General features: G+C 42.8%; 1 protein-coding gene across 1 annotated transcript in view; it reads right to left on the reverse strand.

Moving 5' to 3' along the window:
• Positions 1–20,111, reverse strand: part of LOC118375953 (ly6/PLAUR domain-containing protein 6-like) — a 56,845-nt gene that overhangs the window by 21,201 nt on the left and 15,533 nt on the right. Inside the window, exon 2 of the mRNA XM_035762599.2 lies at positions 2,687–2,860. Coding sequence (XP_035618492.1) covers positions 2,687–2,804 — 118 coding nt within the window. The 5' untranslated portion in view covers positions 2,805–2,860. The remainder of the gene's footprint in view (positions 1–2,686; positions 2,861–20,111) is intronic.

Genomic DNA, 20,111 nt, shown 5'->3' on the forward strand with positions numbered 1-20,111 from the left:
TGCCATGGCTAGCTAGACCATGATACTGCCTTGCCATGGCTAGCTAGACCATGATACTGCCTTGCCATGGCTAGCTAGCTAGACCATGACACCGCCTTGCCATGGCTAGCTAGACCACGATACTGCCTTGTCATGGCTAGCTAGACCATGATACTGCCTGGCCATGGCTAGCTAGACCATGATACTGCCTTGCCATGGCTAGCTAGACCATGATACTGCCTTACTGTGGCTAGCTAGACCATGATACTGCCTTACCGTGGTTAGCTAGCTAGACTACTCCTTCATCTCCCCAGGAAATCTGTCTCGTTACCATATCACTCCCGAGCAGCCCTCTCTCTCACACACACACACACACACACACACACACACACACACACACACACACACACACACACACACACACACACACACACACACACACACACACACACACACACACACACACACACACACACACACACACACAATCTACACAATTACTCTTCCACATGCTCACATGTATACACTCACGCACACACACAGCTACCCACACAAGCCAACTAACTTGCGTACACACACACACCAAATCCCCAGTGGGGCTAGAGGGGTGGCCTCGAGCCGACACAGATATCTCCAGTATCCCGGAAACCTGATCCCGGGAGTTCTGTCTCTCTGTGATGAAAGAGACACAGATCTTAAGAGTTTGCTTTCTGGCTATGCAGGGGCCTGTTTCTGAGACGTGGGAGGGCTGACCTCTAACATGACTGCGGCCTGGGGAGAGTTTGGGTTGTTTCAGACCATAATCTAGCGGCTTATACCTGGCATATGTCCTTCTCCGAGGACATATGCCAGGTGAGGGGAGGGCCAGGGGAGAAAGAGAGAGTGAGAGGGAGAGTGACAGAGAGAGAGAGAGAAAGCGAGAGAGAGAGAGAGAGAAAGCGTGTGAGAGAGAGAGAGAGAGAGAGAGAGAGAGAGAGAGAGAGAGAGAGAGAGAGAGAGAGAGAGAGAGAGAGAGAAAGCGTGTGAGAGAGAGGAGAGAGAGAGAGAAAGCGTGTGAGAGAGAGAGAGAGAGAGAGAGAGAGAGAGAGAGAGAGAGAGAGAGAGAGAGAGAGAGAGAGAAAGAGAGAGAGAGAAAGTTGTGGCTTGGGAACATGATCTAATTGACACTGAGGACCAATTAGTGAGCGTCCACATTCTGGCCACGCTGGAACATTCTGTTCGGGTCATAAGGCCAGCCAAAGGACAATAATCAATCAGTTACCCTCAGCTGAGTCTTGTTGATCATCATCACATTGCTGGTTCATGCCACTAGAATTCTAATCCACATGACAGTTATTTGCTGTTAGAATTGTCTTTGATTTGTTGATAATGGAAGTCATAAATATCATACACGATAAGAGACAAAGCCACAGTGCTGTAAAAAAAAAAATGTGTCCCCTTTCAGATTTTCTCCACTTTTGCATATTTTTTTATACTGAATGATCTTCAAGCTAAACCTAATATAAAGGGAACCTGAGTTTACAAATAACAAACAAATATATATATATATATACTTATTTCATTTATTCAATAAACAATGTTATGCAACACCCAATTCCCCTGTGTGAAAAAGTAATGACCCCCTTACACTAAGTAACTGGTTGTACCACCGTTAGCTACAATGACTGCAACCAAATGCTTCCTGTAGTTGTTGATCAATCTCTCACGTTGCTGTGGAGAAATTTCGACCCACTCTTCCATGCAGAACTGGTTTAACTCAATGTTTTCAAACATGAACTGCTTGTTTTAAGCCCTGCCACAACATCTCAATTGGGATTAGGTCTGGACTTTGACAAGACCATTTCAAAACTTCAAATTTGTTGACCATTTTCATGTCGACTTGATTGTGTGTTTTGGATCGTCTTGCTGCATGACTCAGCTGAGCTTCAGCTCACAGACAGATGGCCTGACATTCTCCTGTAGAATTATCTGATACAGAGCAGAATTCATGGCTCCTTCTATTAAGGCAAGTTGCCAGGTCCTGAGGCAGCAAAGCATCCCCAAACCATCACACTAGCACCACCATGCTTCAGGTTCTTACTGTGGAATGCAGTGTTTGGTTTTCGGCAGACATAATGGAACCCACCTCATCCAAAAAGTTAACTCAAGTTTGCCAAAAAGCACCTGGATGATCATCAAGACTCTTGGAAGAATGTTCTATGGGCAGATGAGACAAAAGTATAACTTTTTGGACGACATGGAAATATTAAATAGCCATCAATAATATATAGATGCTAATATACAGTGTGTAAAATGTTGCTAATGGGTGGATGAGACTAAAGAGGGCAGAAAGCACTGACAACATGGGGCGTCTGACTGCCCAGTAGCTATGCACGGAGTCACGTGACCCTACACCTCAGATCAACGAGACGTGCCTGGTGGTGCAAAGGGGTGGGGGGTGGAGAAGGGTGTGGCGGGGTGCAGAGGGGTGGGGAGGCAGCAGACAGTTGCTGTGCCAGCTGTGGATCTGTCTGGTTAGGCTGGGGATCACAAGTTCACTGGATACCCCAAACTGCTATTCATACATAGCATAGCCTCTGACCCACTTTTTCATAACCCTTAAAGAGATTCTCCAGTACTTTTGTTTACTTTTTTTTTGCAAATAGTCCTGAAAGTAGGCTCCCGAGCCAAAAGTGGTCCCCAAAAATATAATAATAAAAACTATTACTTGAGGGATGGAGGTAGATGATATCCTGTTCTGTGAAGTCCTTTGATTGTGTCATTTTCAGCCAATCAGCGAGGACCATCAGCAGTAGGACCCAGGCCACTGCAGGCCAGGGTTCCATTGCTGGCCGCGGCTTCACACATGCAGGTCTCTGATTGGACAACAACACGATGACACCTGGAGAGGAAAAGAGAGCCCACATGTAACCCGATTCTTAGTTAAAGTACCTGTTTGAGTCTATATAAAATCATGTTTCATTTTGCACAATGCAGAAAATCCCTTTGGATGTCTGATCAAGGCTTCCTGACTGCCTATCCCAACTACATGCCATGGAACAGTGACCCATGGGTGTCTCCAGCCCTATTGGAAAACACAGAGGAAAGCCACTAGACATCCACCAGACCAGAAACAACAGAGTATTACATTACAGCTGTGTCCGAAATGGCATCCTTTTTCCTATGTAGTGCACTACTTTTGACCAGGGCCTGTACGTCTTTAGTCAAAAGTAGTGCACTGCATATGGAATTGGGTGCCAGTTGGGACGCAACTTACATCTTTTACCCCCCCCAGTCAAACATCTCCTCACTAGTTCCAAGGACAGTCTGCCAGGGACCAGGCCAGATGCATCATCAGCCCTCATACAGTTTTCATTCTGATCGAGCTCAGTCTTAGCGCAGGGAGAAAAGAGTAACAGAGCTAGACATGGATTAACAGTTGGAAGAGTAATAAACAGTGGATGCATGCAACAATGTCTTGCAGGCCAAGGATGTCACAGATGACACCTAACATATTTTGAATAAGATATTTCAAGGTATCAATTGAGAATAGTCTAATCTTGGGCACATTAAAGACACACCCCTCTACAGAAAGTCCTTTTTTCAGAGTGTTTTTTAAATGTATTTATTTATTTAACCTTTATTTAACTAGGCAATTCAGTTAAGAAAAAAATCTTATTTACCTTTGTCACGTTCTGACATTTATTTCCTTTGTTACAATCTCCACCCGGCACAGCCAGAAGAGGACTGGCCACCCCACATAGCCTGGTTCCTCTCTAGGTTTCTTCCTAGGTTTTGGCCTTTCTAGGGAGTTTTTCCTAGCCACCGTGCTTCTACACCTGCATTGCTTGCTGTTTGGGGTTTTAGGCTGGGTTTCTGTACAGCACTTTGAGATATCAGCTGATGTACGAAGGGCTATATAAATCAATTTGATTTGATTTGATTTGTCTTTATTTAGTCTGGTCAGGGGGTCAGGGTGTGAGTTGGGGTGGGCAGTCTGTGTGTTTTTCTATGTTTTTCCATTTCTATGTTTGGCCTGATATGGTTCTCAATTAGAGGCAGCTGTTTATCGTTGTCCTTGATTGAGAACAATATTTAGGTAGCCTGGGTTTCAATGTTGGTTTGTGGGTGTTTGTTTCCGTGTCTGTCACCACACGGGACTGATTTGGTTATCGGTCATGGTCACAGTTATTGTTTTGTAGTTCTCAGTGTATGTTTTATAATAAACGATATTGACACTTACCAAGCTGCATTTTGGTCCGATCCCTGCTACACCTCCTCTTCAGACGAAGAGGAGGAAATCTGCCGTTACAACATTTTATTTATTTAGGCAAGTAGGTTAAGAACAAATTCCTATTTACAGCTGACAACGGCCAAACCCTAACGATGCTGGGCCAAATGTGCACCACCCTATGGGACTCCCAATCAGAGCCGGTTGTGAAATAGCCTGGAAATCGAACCAGGGTTTCTGTAGTGGCACCTCTAGCACTGAGATGCAGTGCCTTAGACCCCTGCGCCACTCGGAAGCCCCAGTGTGTAGCAGGTGCAGTGTTGAGTAGTTATGATACTTTGCCATGTCAAGTATCTACTTTTGTTTATTTATTAGGTCATTACACTAATCTATTTTTCTCCCCCCAAAATGTCCTCAGCTATAACAGTCATGCGTGTGAAAAGAAGGATTTGACAGCATCTCAAATGATTTTGATTTTGGGGAAAATTAGCAGTTTATTATCTTATCTTGTTCTGTAGAGTAAGAGCAGAAAGCTAATCAGAGGAAAGATGGTGAGAAGACAGCGCTTTCAGAAAGTGTTCACACCCCTTAACCTTTCCCACATTTTGTTGTGTTACAACTTGAATTTAAAATGTATTAAATTGAGACTTTGTGTCACTGATCTACACACAATACCCCATAATGTAAAATGTTGTTTCTAGAAAATGTTAGAAATTAATAAAAAAGTTTAATGCTTAAATGTCTTGATGCAATAATCCCTTTGTTATGACAAACCTAAATCAATTCTGGAGTAAAAATGTGCTTAACAAATTGCAAAAAAGTTGCTTGGACTCAATCCGTGTTCAATAATAGTGGTTAACATGACTACCACATCTCTGTACCGCACACATACAATGATCTGTAAGGTTCCTCAATTGAGTAGGGAATTTGACGCACAGATTGAAGCACAAAGACCAGGGATGTTTTCAATGCCTTGCAAAGAAGGGCACCTATTGATAGATGGGTAAAAAATAAAAGTAGACATTGAATACTTTGAGCATGGTGAAACTATTATTTACACCCCCGTCACTACAAAGATACAGGCCAATGGTGACTTTAAAACAGTTACAGAGTTTAATGGCTGTGATGGGAGAAACCTGAGGATGGATCAACAACATTAGAGTTACTCCACAATATTAACCTAATTGACAGAGTGAAAAGAAGGAAGCCTGTACAGAATTTAAAAAACATGCATCTTGTTTGCAACAAGGAATTTAAGGAATACTGCAAAAAAATTGGCAAAGAAATTAACTTTTTGTCCTGAATAAAAAAAAGTTAGGTTTTTGGGAAAATCCAACACATCACATCAATGAGTAACACTATTCATATTTTCAAGCATGGGGGAGGTGGCATCATGTATTGGGTATGCTTGACATTGGCAAGGGAGTTTTTTTTTAAATAAATGGAATACAGGTCGCTATAAGCACAGGCAAAATCCTACAGACAAACCTGGTTCAGTCTGCTTTCGAACAGACACTCGGAGACAAATTCACCTTTCAGCAGGAGAATAACCTAAAACAGGCCAAATCTACACTGGAATTGCTTAACAAGACAACATGGAATGTTCCTGAGTGGCCTAGTTACAGTTCTAACTTAAATCGTCTTGAAAATCTTTGGCAAGACAAGAAAATGGCTGTCTAGCAATGATCAACAGTCAACTTGATAGAACTTGAAGAATAAAAAAGAATAATAATGGGTCAATATTGTACAATCCAAGTGTGGAAAACTCTTGGAGACACCCAAAATCACAGCCAAAAGGTGCTTCTACAAAGTATTGACTCAGGGGTGTGAATACTTAAATGAATAAGATGAATAAGATATTTCTGTATTTCATTTTCAATATATTTATTATATTATATATCCTTCACTCATGCTGCCAAACATACCCTTGTAAAACTGACCATCCTACCGATCCTCGACATCGGCGATGTCATTTATAAAACAGCCTCCAACACTCTACTCAACAAATTGTATGCAGTCTATCACAGTGCCATTTGTTTTGTCACCAAAGCCCCATACACTACCCACCACAGCAATCTGTACGCTTCGTTGGCTGGCCCTCGCTTCATACTCGTCGCCAAACCCACTGGCTCCAGGTCATCTATAAAAGTCTCTGCTAGGTAAAGCCCCGCCTTATCTCAGCTCACTGGTCACCATAGCAGCACTCACCCATAGCACGCGCTCCAGCAGGTATATCTCACTGGTCACCCCCAAAGCCAATTCCTCCTTCCCTTCCAGTTCAGGAACGAACTGCAAAAATCACTGAAGTTGGAGGCTCATATCTCCCTCACTGGCTGTAAGCACCAGCTATCAGAGCAGCTCACAGATCACTGCACCTGCACATAGCCCATCTGTAAACAGCCCATCCAACTACCTCATCCCCATTCTGTATTTATTTATTTATCTTGCTCCTTTGCACCGCAGTATTTTTACTTGCACATTCATCTTCTGCACATCTACCATTCCAGTGTTTAATTGCTATATTGTAATTATTTCGCCACCAATGGCCTATTTATTGCCTTACCTCCCTTATCTTACCTCATTTGCACTCACTGTATATAGACTTTTTAAAATTGTATTTTTGTTATATTGTGTTATTGACTGTATGTTTGTTTATTCCATGTGTAACTCTGTGTTGTTGTATGTTGAACTGCTTTGCTTTATCTTGGCCAGGTCGCAGTTGTAAATGAGAACTTGTTCTCAACTAGCCTACCTGGTTAAATAAAGGTTAAATAAAAAAATAAAAAAATAAAAGTGAAATAAGTCAAGGGATATTAATACCTTTAAAGGCACCGTATGAGTTTCCAGGTAAGTTATGAGAAAGAAGCAGCGATTCTCAGCTGACACCCACACAAACATGTTTCCCTAAAAGACATTCCAACTGATACAATCTAACACTGCACATTTCTGGTTGACAAGGTATCAAGAGATGAGCACATAATGGATTTCAACAACACGAGGTCACTAGCATCATTGAAATGAAATATATTTGAGGGACAGTAGGTACCACAGCATTGGTGTAAAGCAACTAGTAGACAAACATCTTCGACACGAATGGCTCCAATGCCAAAGCTAGTCATTCTACTGCTTGTTCTAGACGGGACTTTCCTTGCAGGCCAAGAAACGAATCATATTCTTGTGGAAGGTGACGTTTATTCATTTGAAACTCCGTCAGAGGTACTGTGTGATCTTTAAAAACCCACTGGTGAAGAAAGCCTGCTGTTGTGGAACACGTCTAACCCTTCACTTAGTAATTACTAAATTAAAAGCTTGTTCAATCTAAATTGTACAGGGTGGAGTGCTGGACAGCTGGCAATATTTCCCACCAACAACGTATTAGTCTCTCAGTTTGCAGGCATAATAGTAATGGGATATTTTGTCATTTAGGATGGACGGTAGACCTGCAATGTAAAGGTGCCAGTGGTGGTGACAGCATGACGGTTCAATGGTACACACAGGCAAATTCAAGATACTTTAACCCGGACGCCTCTCACCCAACTGGCTGAATCCAATTCATTGAGAATAACTCCTCTCTCCGCATTACCAACTTTACCACGGAGGACATAGGCATGTACATCTGCACTGTAGAGGAAGGATATCATTGTGGTATTAACCTGATATTGACGTATGTTAAGGATCTGTATATGCATGGCTTTGTGGGAGAGAGGCCTGCACTGCCTTGCTTTAATACTGACTCAAATACGACACAGATGTGGTGGGACACCTACAAGAAGGGAAAAGGCATCACATCATTGCCATCTGAAAACCATTCGAGTGACCTCGCTGACCTCGGAAAGCAGATGCATGTGGTGGATGGAAGAGAGACTGGGAATTACTCGCTGGTCATCCCATTCCTGATGCTGAACCACTCTGAGGTTTACTCCTGTCTGAAGCATCACAATCAAGTGAAGAATCTCAGCCAAAAGGTATATGCTAGTGGTCTGCCCAAAGTCTGACCAGCTCACACAGTTCTTCTCAGAAGGAGAGGAGGTTTCTCTCCGCTGTAACTCTAATTTTAGTCTAACCGGCTTGAGTGGAGAAGAAAGACTACTGAAGGGGACGATGTCATCCTGGTCAAATCTACTTGACAAATCAGAAAAGCAACCATATCGGAGGATTTGAATGGCCAAATAAATGCATCTCAACCTCACATCTCTCTGGTCCTCTCTAACCTGTCACTGGGGGACAGTGGGGAGAACTATGTCTGAACGGGGAGGTGAAGGGGTGTGTGTATGGATAACTACTACCTTCTCTGTGGTCTGCTGGTGATGGTCTGTGATGTGATCGCTATGAACCTGAAGACCAGGAGAAGAGACCAGGCTTCTCAAAAGAGCAGGAAGGTCCAGCCTTATGGAATGCCTGAAATATTATTGGTTTGTTATTATACACCTGTCATTAGAGGGAAATATGATTTAATCAAAAGTTATTCCGGAAGGTTTATGGAATGCCTGTGGCTGTCTGTCTTCAAAGCCTGAGGCATTGTGACGTACAGTATGGTGACTTCCATTGGATAGACGTATCAAGACAAGGCTTGTCCATCAACCCTGAGGGAAATGTAGGGGTTGGCTGGTGTAATTGTGTTCTCCTCACCCTGAGAAAGACCTTGGGCCATTCTGTCAGAGAGAGCTGACAGGGATACAGAAGAGAGCCTTGTCAGGGGACAGCCCTGTGGTTGTTTTTTATTCTTTAAACATAGATTGAAACTATTTATGTATTTGTCACATACAGCTGAATCAAGCCCTAGGTATGGAGGTACAAGACACAGAGAGGGGTACAAAGCAAACGGATTAAGAAACTGTATTTGAGTAAGAAATTGTATTTGGCTCATTCCTAAGATCAATACAAACAAGAAACAACAACAAATACATTCCACTTAACTTCACATTCAGTTCAATTTAATCTGGTAAAATCTGACACCCCCAGTCATAATTCAAACTGATTCTTATTAGAAGATTTACCTCTGAGGCTCACTGGGTAATTTTAGGATTAGCTCTCAAAGTCAGGTGACCCAAACTGAGCAGTGAATTCACCAAACCAAATCAAATATTGCTCACAAATGGCAGCAACTCCTTGAGACGTTACACTTTAAAGTCTCCTGTAAACCATCTTTTATACATCCCATTGGCTCTTCAGTTAACCGGGGATGTCATTAAGGACAGGCGTACGAAAACCATTAGCTCTTCTGTCACCCAGGGCGACCAGGCCGCTGTGGTTGGGGGGTGATAAAGCACTTTAATGTATTTAACCAAGCAGCACCATCTAAGAACACAGCGAAACCACAACTTTTTACTCTGGACTTATAAGCTTTAATATTTGACATTGTTATATCAAAGCTGCTAAAACAAGTTTACAGTGGATTAGGATTTGTATTGTGTATGAACCTAGAGGCAGGTAGCTAAAGTAACATGGGCCAAAGAAATCTAAAAGACTAAGGAAATGATCTTTATCTTATTGACGCACTGTTTAATTTTCAGCATACCAAAACAAAGCATCTTTCATTTTCTGGGCTCTGGCTCATAGCGTAGTGTTTTCCCTTCTTTACGCCAAGCTGTTGTTGGAAAGATAAGATACGTCTTTTATCTTATCATGTTAAATCAGATTCTTTTTTTAACTAATGACCCAGAGCAAATATTTTCATTTTAGTCTGAGCTATTGGCAGGGTACCTGATTTATAAAAACAACAGAACCGTTTGGTGTAGGGATGTTTCTGTGATAGAGAAGATAGGGCTGGAGGTTGTGGTTGTGCTCGAAATTGGCATATGAAATATAATAAATATAATAATGCAGAAACCATCGTAATACTCAATGTAAAGTCTGCAATAATGGATTTGATTTTAATAGATTAAGCAATAACTAAGAGCACAAAACGTGACGGCAGAGTCATCACGACGGCAGAGTCATCACGACGGCAGAGTCATCACGACGGCAGAGTCATCACGACGGCAGAGTCATCACGACGGCAGAGCCCTCACGACGGCAGAGCCATCACGACGGCAGAGCCCTCACGACGGCAGAGTCATCACGACGGCAGAGCCCTCACGACGGCAGAGCCCTCACGACGGCAGAGTCATCACGACGGCAGAGCCCTCACGACGGCAGAGCCATCACGACGGCAGAGCCATCACGACGGCAGAGCCCTCACGACGGCAGAACCATCACGACGGCAGAGCCCTCACGACGGCAGAGACATCACGACGGCAGAGCCATCACGACGGCAGAGCCCTCACGACAGCAGAGCCCTCACGGCGGCAGAGTCATCACGACGGCAGAGCCCTCACGACGGCAGAGTCATCACGACGGCAGAGCCCTCACGATGGCAGAGCCATCACGACGGCAGAGCCATCACGACGGCAGAGCCATCACGACGGCAGAGCCATCACGATGGCAGAGCCCTCACGGCGGCAGAGTCATCACGACGGCAGAGCCCTCACGACGGCAGAGCCATCACGACGGCAGAGCCCTCACGGCGGCAGAGTCATCACGACGGCAGAGCCCTCACGACGGCAGAGCCCTCACGACGGCAGAGCCATCACGACGGCAGAGGCATCACGACGGCAGAGGCATCACGACGGCAGAGCCATCACGACGTCAAGGAGCATTGAAGCTGTTCTTGTTCATGGTGGCCCAACAACCTAATAAGACACTTTATGTTGGTGTTTCCTTTATATTGGCAGTTACCTGTAGGTTGTCAAAGTTATCAGGAAAAAAGGGGAATTCAAAAAAATTCCTCCATTTGCTGAACGGTGGCATTCAAGCCTGAACTAATCTCTACAATCACACGGACTCTTCCCTTCAGCAGCACACTAACCTGACTGGAGAGAACCATGTAGGATCATTTGTTGAGGTAAAGTACGTCAAGCCCCAAACGATACCAGCCCATCAGGTAAGGGTGCTCTCGAACCAAATGTTTTTTACCATTTGGTCATCAGATTTGCCACCAATGCTCCTTCTAGGACACAACACTGCACTCTATACTCCTCTGTAAACTGGACATCTCTGTATAACCATCGCAAGACCCACTGGTCGATGCTTATTTATAAAACCCTCTTAGGCTTCACTCCCCCCTATCTGAGATATCTACTGCAGCCCTCATCCTCCACACACAACACCTGTTCACTCCCCCCTATCTGAGATATCTACTGCAGCCCTCATCCTCCACATACAACACCTGTTCACTCCCCCTATCTGAGATATCTACTGCAGCCCTCATCCTCCACATACAACACCTGTTCACTCCCCCTATCTGAGATATCTACTGCAGCCCTCATCCTCCACATACAACACCTGTTCACTCCCCTATCTGAGATATCTACTGCAGCCCTCATCCTCCACATACAACACCTGTTCACTCCCCCTATCTGAGATACCTACTGCAGCCCTCATCCTCCACATACAACACCTGTTCACTCCCCCTATCTGAGATATCTACTGCAGCCCTCATCCTCCACATACAACACCTGTTCACTCCCCTATCTGAGATACCTACTGCAGCCCTCATCCTCCACATACAACACCTGTTCACTCCCCTATCTGAGATATCTACTGCAGCCCTCATCCTCCACATACAACACCTGTTCACTCCCCCCCGATATCTCTGAGATACTCCCCCTATCTGAGATATCAGCCCTCATCCTCCACATACAACACCTGTTCACTCCCCTATCTGAGATATCTACTGCAGCCCTCATCCTCCACATACAACACCTGTTCACTCCCCCTGAGATCTGCAGCCCTCATCCTCCACACACAACATATCTGAGATATCTACTGCAGCCCTCATCCTCCACATACAACACCTGTTCACTCCCCTATCTGAGATATCTACTGCAGCCCTCATCCTCATACACATACAACACCTGTTCACTCCCCTATCTGAGATATCTACTGCAGCCCTCATCCTCCACATACAACACCTGTTCACTCCCCTATCTGAGATACCTACTGCAGCCCTCATCCTCCACATACAACACCTGTTCACTCCCCCTATCTGAGATATCTGCAGCCCTCATCCTCCACATACAACACCTGTTCACTCCCCTATCTGCGATATCTACTGCAGCCCTCATCCTCCACATACAACACCTGTTCACTCCCCTATCTGAGATATCTACTGCAGCCCTCATCCTCCACATACAACACCTGTTCACTCCCCCTATCTGAGATATCTACTGCAGCCCTCATCCTCCACATACAACACCTGTTCACTCCCCTATCTGCGATATCTACTGCAGCCCTCATCCTCCACATACAACACCTGTTCACTCCCCCTATCTGAGATACCTACTGCAGCCCTCATCCTCCACATACAACACCTGTTCACTCCCCCATCCTGCAGCCCTCATCCTCCACATACAACACCTGTTCATATCTGCGATATCTACTGCAGCCCTCATCCTCCACATACAACACCTGTTCACTCCCCTATCTGAGATACCTACTGCAGCCCTCATCCTCCACATACAACACCTGTTCACTCCCCCATCTGAGATATCTACTGCAGCCCTCATCCTCCACATACAACACCTGTTCACTCCCCCCTATCTGAGATATCTACTGCAGCCCTCATCCTCCACATACAACACCTGTTCACTCCCCCCTATCTGAGATATCTACTGCAGCCCTCATCCTCCACATACAACACCTGTTCACTCCCCCTATCTGAGATATCTACTGCAGCCCTCATCCTCCACATACAACACCTGTTCACTCCCCCTATCTGAGATATCTACTGCAGCCCTCATCCTCCACATACAACACCTGTTCACTCCCCCCATCTGAGATATCTTCTGCAGCCCTCATCCTCCACACACAACACCCGTTCTGCCAGTCACATTCTGTTAAAGGTCCCCAAAGCACACACATCCCTGGGTCACTCATCTTTTCATTTCACCGCAGCTAGTTCTAGTTTCAGTTCGCTGCAGACTGGAACGAGCTGCAACAAACACTCAAACTGGACAGTTTTATCTCAATCTCTTCATTCAAAGACTCAATCATGGACACTCTTACTCACACTTTGTGTGATGTATTGTTGTCGCTACCTTCTTGCCCTATGTGTCTGTGCCCAATAATGTTTGTACCATGTTTAGCGCAGCTACCATGTTGTTGTTGTGTTACTACCATGCTGTGTTGTCATGTGTTTCTGCCTTGCTATGTTGTTGTCTTTAGGTCTCTCTTTATATAGTGTTGTGTTGTCTCTCTCATCGTGATGTGTGTTTCGTCCTATATTTATATTTTCATTTTAATCCCAGCCCCCGTCCCCGCAGGAGGCCTTTTGACTATTGGTAGGCCGTCATTGTAAATAAGAATGTGTTCTTAACTGACTTGCCTAGTTAAATAAATGTTCAATAAAAACAATACAAGTCAAATCAAGGTTTGCCATTTGAATGCTATTAAAACATGTGGTTGACTGTGTTACAGTAACTGTGAGTACGATAACATGAGTATTGGCTACGCTCCACTGCAGACTGTGGTCATGAGGGATGGTTGGTCGAGTCGTTTCTTTAGAAAACGACTTGTTTACATTCAACACCTGAATCAGTGCCTCTCAACTACACGCGTTCATTACATCTCTCCTGTATACACATACATCGTGTAATGCAATTTCTACTTCCAATATTTGATGCCAGTAAAACCAACACCCACCTATTTATTGAGCTAAGCATCACAAGACAAGAAACACAAAACAACATATACAGGCTATGCAGAGTCACCGCCCTATGTAACACACTGCCTCCTGGCCCGCTGGACACTGGGCTGTGGCACTCTGTCGCCACGCTGGACTGCATTGACTTTCCTCCCAGAGATGTTATCATGGTTGAAGGTCCACAGTGTATTCAGGGAGAGACCAAAGAGGGAGGTGTACATATCAACCAGCAGCCACCCTGACCCATTTCCTGTTTCGGTCTGTCAACAGGGTAGACATTAGCAACTACTGTAGCAGGTAGACAGACACATACATGAAGCATATTGACAGTACAGTAAAATCACTGTAGACACACTAAAGAGGGGAAAAAACGATCAATAGAAGTATGAAGTCTGACAAAAGTTCAAATACTTTTACTTAATCAGTTCGAGAGATGTGGTAAACACTAACTTGAAACCATTTTACTTACCTAAACTTTATGCGAACAGACACATTCTTGCATGACCTTACAGTATAAGCTCTAGGGCAAAGGGCTTTCTTTGTCAGGAGTTTCTTGACCACGAAGTCTGTCTTAGAACACGTATTTAGAAAATACCAGCATTCCAGACCTCCCCCATTTGGAGTGAAGTGATTACCTAATGCCATTATTTCCCCAGATGGAATCACTTTCTCAGTAGCACATTAAGTCCTTAGAGGACTGTTGAGGTTCTAAAACAAGCCAGAGAAACCGTTGACTTGCCACAGAACTGATGAGGCAGATCAGATGTGTGTTTCTGATAGACTAAACTCTGCCTGAACCTCTACAACTCTGGGGAATACAAAAGAATAGCTCCTATATGAATGAGGAGAAAGCTAACGGACACAACCCCACAGGCATCCCATTGACATGGGGAGTGGGGACAAGGGTCTGGTTTCAACCTTCAGGTCTCCACACAGAAGCCTGTGGACATCTTCTTTACCTCCATCTCTCTGCAAGGAGTCTAGATTTACATGTTACATGCTAATGTTTCTGTGTTGGGAGGTGACACTGTGACCTTGTCAGCAGGTGCCTGGCCTGATAAAGACCCCTCCCACTAGGACTTTGGAGCAGACAAATAGACCAGATTCGAACAGAAATGGAGAAGGATTGAGAAAGACACAGGGCGACTAACAACATAGTTTATCTACAGAGGTCAAATGGATAACGGAATTACAAAGGAATTGCCTACAAATTGAGATAAAAATGACCACTAGATAAAAGCTTCCCACAAACTATGGGTGTTTGTATTTATCCTTTGACATGATTCTTGAAGATAGATTTCAAATGGCATTTGATGTCGGTCTTCGTCTGTTTTGAGATCAGCACTAGAAATGTATTTTCTCTCTTCGATTAATTCATTAATAATCTTAATTAGAGGTCGAACGATTATGATTTTTCAATGTCGATACCGATTATTGGAGGACCAAAAAAAGCTGATATCGATTAATCGGACGATTTTTATATATGTATTTGTAATAATGACAATTACAACAATACTGAAATAACACTTTTATTTTAACTTAATATAATACATCAATAAAATCAATTTAGTCTCAAATAAATAATGAAACATCTTCAATTTGGTTTAAATAATGCCATTTGCCATGTAAAAAAGCTACGTTTAAGTTCCTTGCTCAGAACATGAGAACATATGACAGCTGGTGGTTCCTTTTAACATGAGTCTTCAATATTCCCAGGTAAGAAGTTTTAAGTTGTAGTTATTATAGGAATTATAGGACTATTTCTCTCTATACCATTTGTGTTTCATATACCTTTGACTATTGGATGTTCTTATAGGCACTATAGTATTGCCAGCATAATCTTTGGAGTTGATAGGCTTGAAGTCATAAACAGCTCAATGCTTGAAGCACAGCAAGTGCTGTTTGAATGAATACTTACAAGCCTGCTGGTGCCTCCCACCGCTCAGTCAAACTGCTCTATCAAATATCAAAACATAGACTTAATTATAATATAATAACACACAGACATATGAGCCTTAGGTTATTAAAATGGTAAAATCCAGAAACTATCATTTTGAAAACAAAACATTTATTATTTCAGTGAAATACGGAACCGTTACGTATTTTATCTTACGGGTGGCATCTAAAAATTGCTGTTACACAACCTTCAACGTTATGTCATAATTAGGTACAATTCTGGCAAATTAATTACGGTCTTTGTTAAGAGGAAATTATCTTCACACAGTTCGCAACGAGCCAGGCGGCCCAAACTGCTGCCTATACCCTGACTCTGCTTGCACAGAACGCAAGAGAAGTGACACAATTTCCGTAGTTAAAAGAAATTCTTGTTCGCAGGCAATATTAACTAAATATGCAGGTTTAAAAATATATACATGTGCATTGATTTTAAGAAAGGCATTGATGTTTATGGTTAGGTACACATTGGTGCAACGACAGTGCTTTTTTTTTGCGAATGCGCTTGTTAAGTCATCACCCGTTTGGCGAAGTAGGCTGTGATTCGATGATAAATTAACAGGCACCGCATCGATATGCAACGCAGGACAAGTTAGATAAACTAGTAATATCATCAACCATGTGTAGTTAACTAGTGATTATGTTAAGATTGATTGTTTTTAATAAGATAAGTTTAATGCTAGCTAGCAACTTACCTTGGCTCCTTGCTGCACTCGCATAACAGGTAGTCAGCCTGCCATGCAGTCTCCTCATGGAGTGCAATGTAATCGGCCATAATCGTTGTCCAAAAATACAGATTAGCGATTGTTATGAAATTGGCCCTAATTAATTGCCCATTCTGATTAATCGGTCAACCTCTAATCTTAACATGCTATCTGAGATAAGCATCGATCCTTGGTCAAACAGAGAGCATTAAAAAAATATTTTAAAAATATTTGAGAAACATTTTAGAAGTCATAATAATGAATAGGTGGTTGAGAAGGGCAACCTTTCAGTCAGGAAATTCTTGGAGTGGAACTTCAATGGCACCACCCTCTCTTAACCTCTGCCAGGTCATCTGCCATAAACTACACTTGTCATGAAAACCTTCATACCTGCCACCTGCTGGCACGTGGTGCTAACGGAAGCTGTGGTCACTTGTTTGTATAAGGTTGGAATGTTCCTTTTTGTTTAACAGGTCTGACGGCAGGGGCTGATACACTGTTGGTTGGTGGATCGCACAGACGTAGAGGGTTATCACTGTTGGAGAAGAAGAGGAGGTCTCATTTCTTAGGTCTCATTTCATTTACCTGTGTAGTATTTTTCACTCTCTCTTTATCCATTCTGCCACACGGACAGGATGAATCTCACTCTGAGATGACAGGTTAAAGGTCAAAGCCTTTAAAACATTTCAGAGCGGTTGCATTTCCCCAAACCTCTCCCTTCTAGTTTTACACTAAAACAAGTGCCTGGTCGGAGCAACAGATCACAGACTCAGGATTGTGGCTTGAAATGCAAATGCATAGGAAAAGGTGTGTGTCTAGGAGTGCTTACGCTTAATTAAGAGGTCAATAGGGAAGCAATGAACCAAAGTGGCCCTTCGTCCTTGTAAGATCCCTCTCAGTGCCCCTCATGGCCCAAGGGGAGTAGTGAATAACTCCAGGTGGTTGTGGACATTGGAGGAGGGAAACATTAACACCACCCATAAACAAACAAACCCCATTCATCACACAACCTTAGTGAAATGTATTCTCTAGTTGTAGATCCACATACTGTAAGAAACATAATGACATTTGCCTTGCCTCCGTACAACTGGACACAATGTCATCCCATCCCATTCTCCTTTCAGATATGTTGCCAAAGTCAGACCTCACGTTAATATTACTTCAGATATAAAAATCAAAACCCCAACCCAAAACGTTTAGGTTCAGTGCCTGAGCCTTTTTGTGGGTGAGAGCAGTAGAGACCCTTTCTGTAATGCTGCCAGCATTGTAAGGCAATTTGTGGACCGCAACACCATCTCCTGGGCTGAGCAACGACCTGTGGACTGTGGTTCCTCCCTTCTGACTGAGCAGCAGAAATTCACCAGGAGTCTTGTGACTCCGAGAACTGGTCTGATCAGATTCAGTAAGGGAGGGAGGAATGGAGAAGGTAGGGAAGGAGGGCGGGAGGGAGGGGGGAGAGTGGTAAGGTAGTACCTGCAAGCTTTTCTTCCTGTGCTGTGTGCCTTTTACATTTGTGCACATTTCAACCACATTTCAACCACATTTCAACCGCATTTCAACCACATTTCAACCACATTTCAACCACATTTCAACCGCGTTGGACCCAGGGAGCAGAAGGGAATAATAATATAATATAATATATAATATATGCCATTTAGCAGACGCTTTTATCCAAAGCGACTTACAGTCATGTGTGCATACATTCTACGTATGGGTGGTCCCGGGGATCGAACCCACTACCCTGGCGTTACAAGCGCCATGCTCTACCAACTGAGCTACAGAAGGACCATGATAAAAGTTATTATTATAGCATAATAAGCCCCAGTATATGTTACGGTTATTATTATAGCATAATAAGCCCCAGTATATGTTACGGTTATTATTATAGCATAATAAGTCCCAGTATATGTTACGGTTATTATTATAGCATAATAAGCCCCAGTATATGTTACGGTTATTATTATAGCATAATAAGCCCCAGTATATGTTACGGTTATTATTATAGCATAATAAGTCCCAGTATATGTTACGGTTATTATTATAGCATAATAAGTCCCAGTATATGTTACGGTTATTATTATAGCATAATAAGTCCCAGTATATGTTACGGTTATTATTATAGCATAATAAGCCCCAGTATATGTTACGGTTATTATTATAGCATAATAAGTCCCAGTATATGTTACGGTTATTATTATAGCATAATAAGCCCCAGTATATGTTACGGTTATTATTATAGCATAATAAGTCCCAGTATATGTTACGGTTATTATTATAGCATAATAAGTCCCAGTATATGTTACGGTTATTATTATAGCATAATAAGCCCCAGTATATGTTACGGTTATTATTATAGCATAATAAGCCCCAGTATATGTTACGGTTATTATTATAGCATAATAAGCCCCAGTATATGTTACGGTTATTATTATAGCATAATAAGCCCCAGTATATGTTACGGTTATTATTATAGCATAATAAGCCCCAGTATATGTTACGGTTATTATTATAGCATAATAAGCCCCAGTATATGTTACGGTTATTATTATAGCATAATAAGCCCCAGTATATGTTACGGTTATTATTATAGCATAATAAGCCCCAGTATATGTTACGGTTATTATTATAGCATAATAAGTCCCAGTATATGTTATGGTTATTATTATAGCATAATAAGCCCCAGTATATGTTACGGTTATTATTATAGCATAATAAGCCTCAGTATATGTTACGGTTATTATTATAGCATAATAAGCCCCAGTATATGTTACGGTAGGAGGGGTTTGCCTGAACTTGCCTGCTCTGCTGAAAGAAAAGCTCAACAAATCTATGCAGTATGAAGACCTTTTGTCCCATAACTAATCCAATTATGCTATTCTCTCAGAGCGATTCAGAGTAACGAAGTAAAGCTGATTAAACGCAGGGCTGACAACCACAGTGGAGACAAACCCCCATTGATCCAAAAGAGCCAGAACAATCCTTCACCAACCACCATCTCTCTTGTCATTTGCCATATGGCAGCAGCCAACGATGCCCCAGCCCCTTGGTAGCCACCCACAAACCCCGGGGTTGCATTCCACATGGCACCCAGTATTCCCGGTAACGTTTACATATTTTGCATTACTTGTCTCATATATACTGTATTCTATCCTATTCTACTGTATCTTATTCTATGCCGCTCTGACTTCACTCGTCCAAATATTTATATATTCTTAATTCCATTCCATTACTTGAGATTTTTGTGTATTGTTGTGAATTGTTAGATATTACTGCGCTGTTGGAGCTAGAAACACAAGCATATCGATACACCCGCAATAACATCTGCTAAACTCATTGACAAATAAAATGTATACAGTGCACTACTTTAGACCAGGGCTTATAGAGCTCTGGTCAAAAGTAGGGCACTATATAGGGTATAGGGCGCAATTTGGGAAGCAGAATAAGAGTCAGATCGGATCAGAATCACTGGCTGCTTAATTTAAATCCTACATGCGACCAGCACAAACCTAATTCAGCAGTTTTCTTTTGAAGTGCTCCAAGTCAGTTGTATAACTTTCTAATCCCCATCTCGATCGCTTGGCGC

This window comes from Oncorhynchus keta, chromosome 7 (genome assembly GCF_023373465.1).
Source record: "Oncorhynchus keta strain PuntledgeMale-10-30-2019 chromosome 7, Oket_V2, whole genome shotgun sequence".
Taxonomy (NCBI): domain Eukaryota; kingdom Metazoa; phylum Chordata; class Actinopteri; order Salmoniformes; family Salmonidae; genus Oncorhynchus; species Oncorhynchus keta.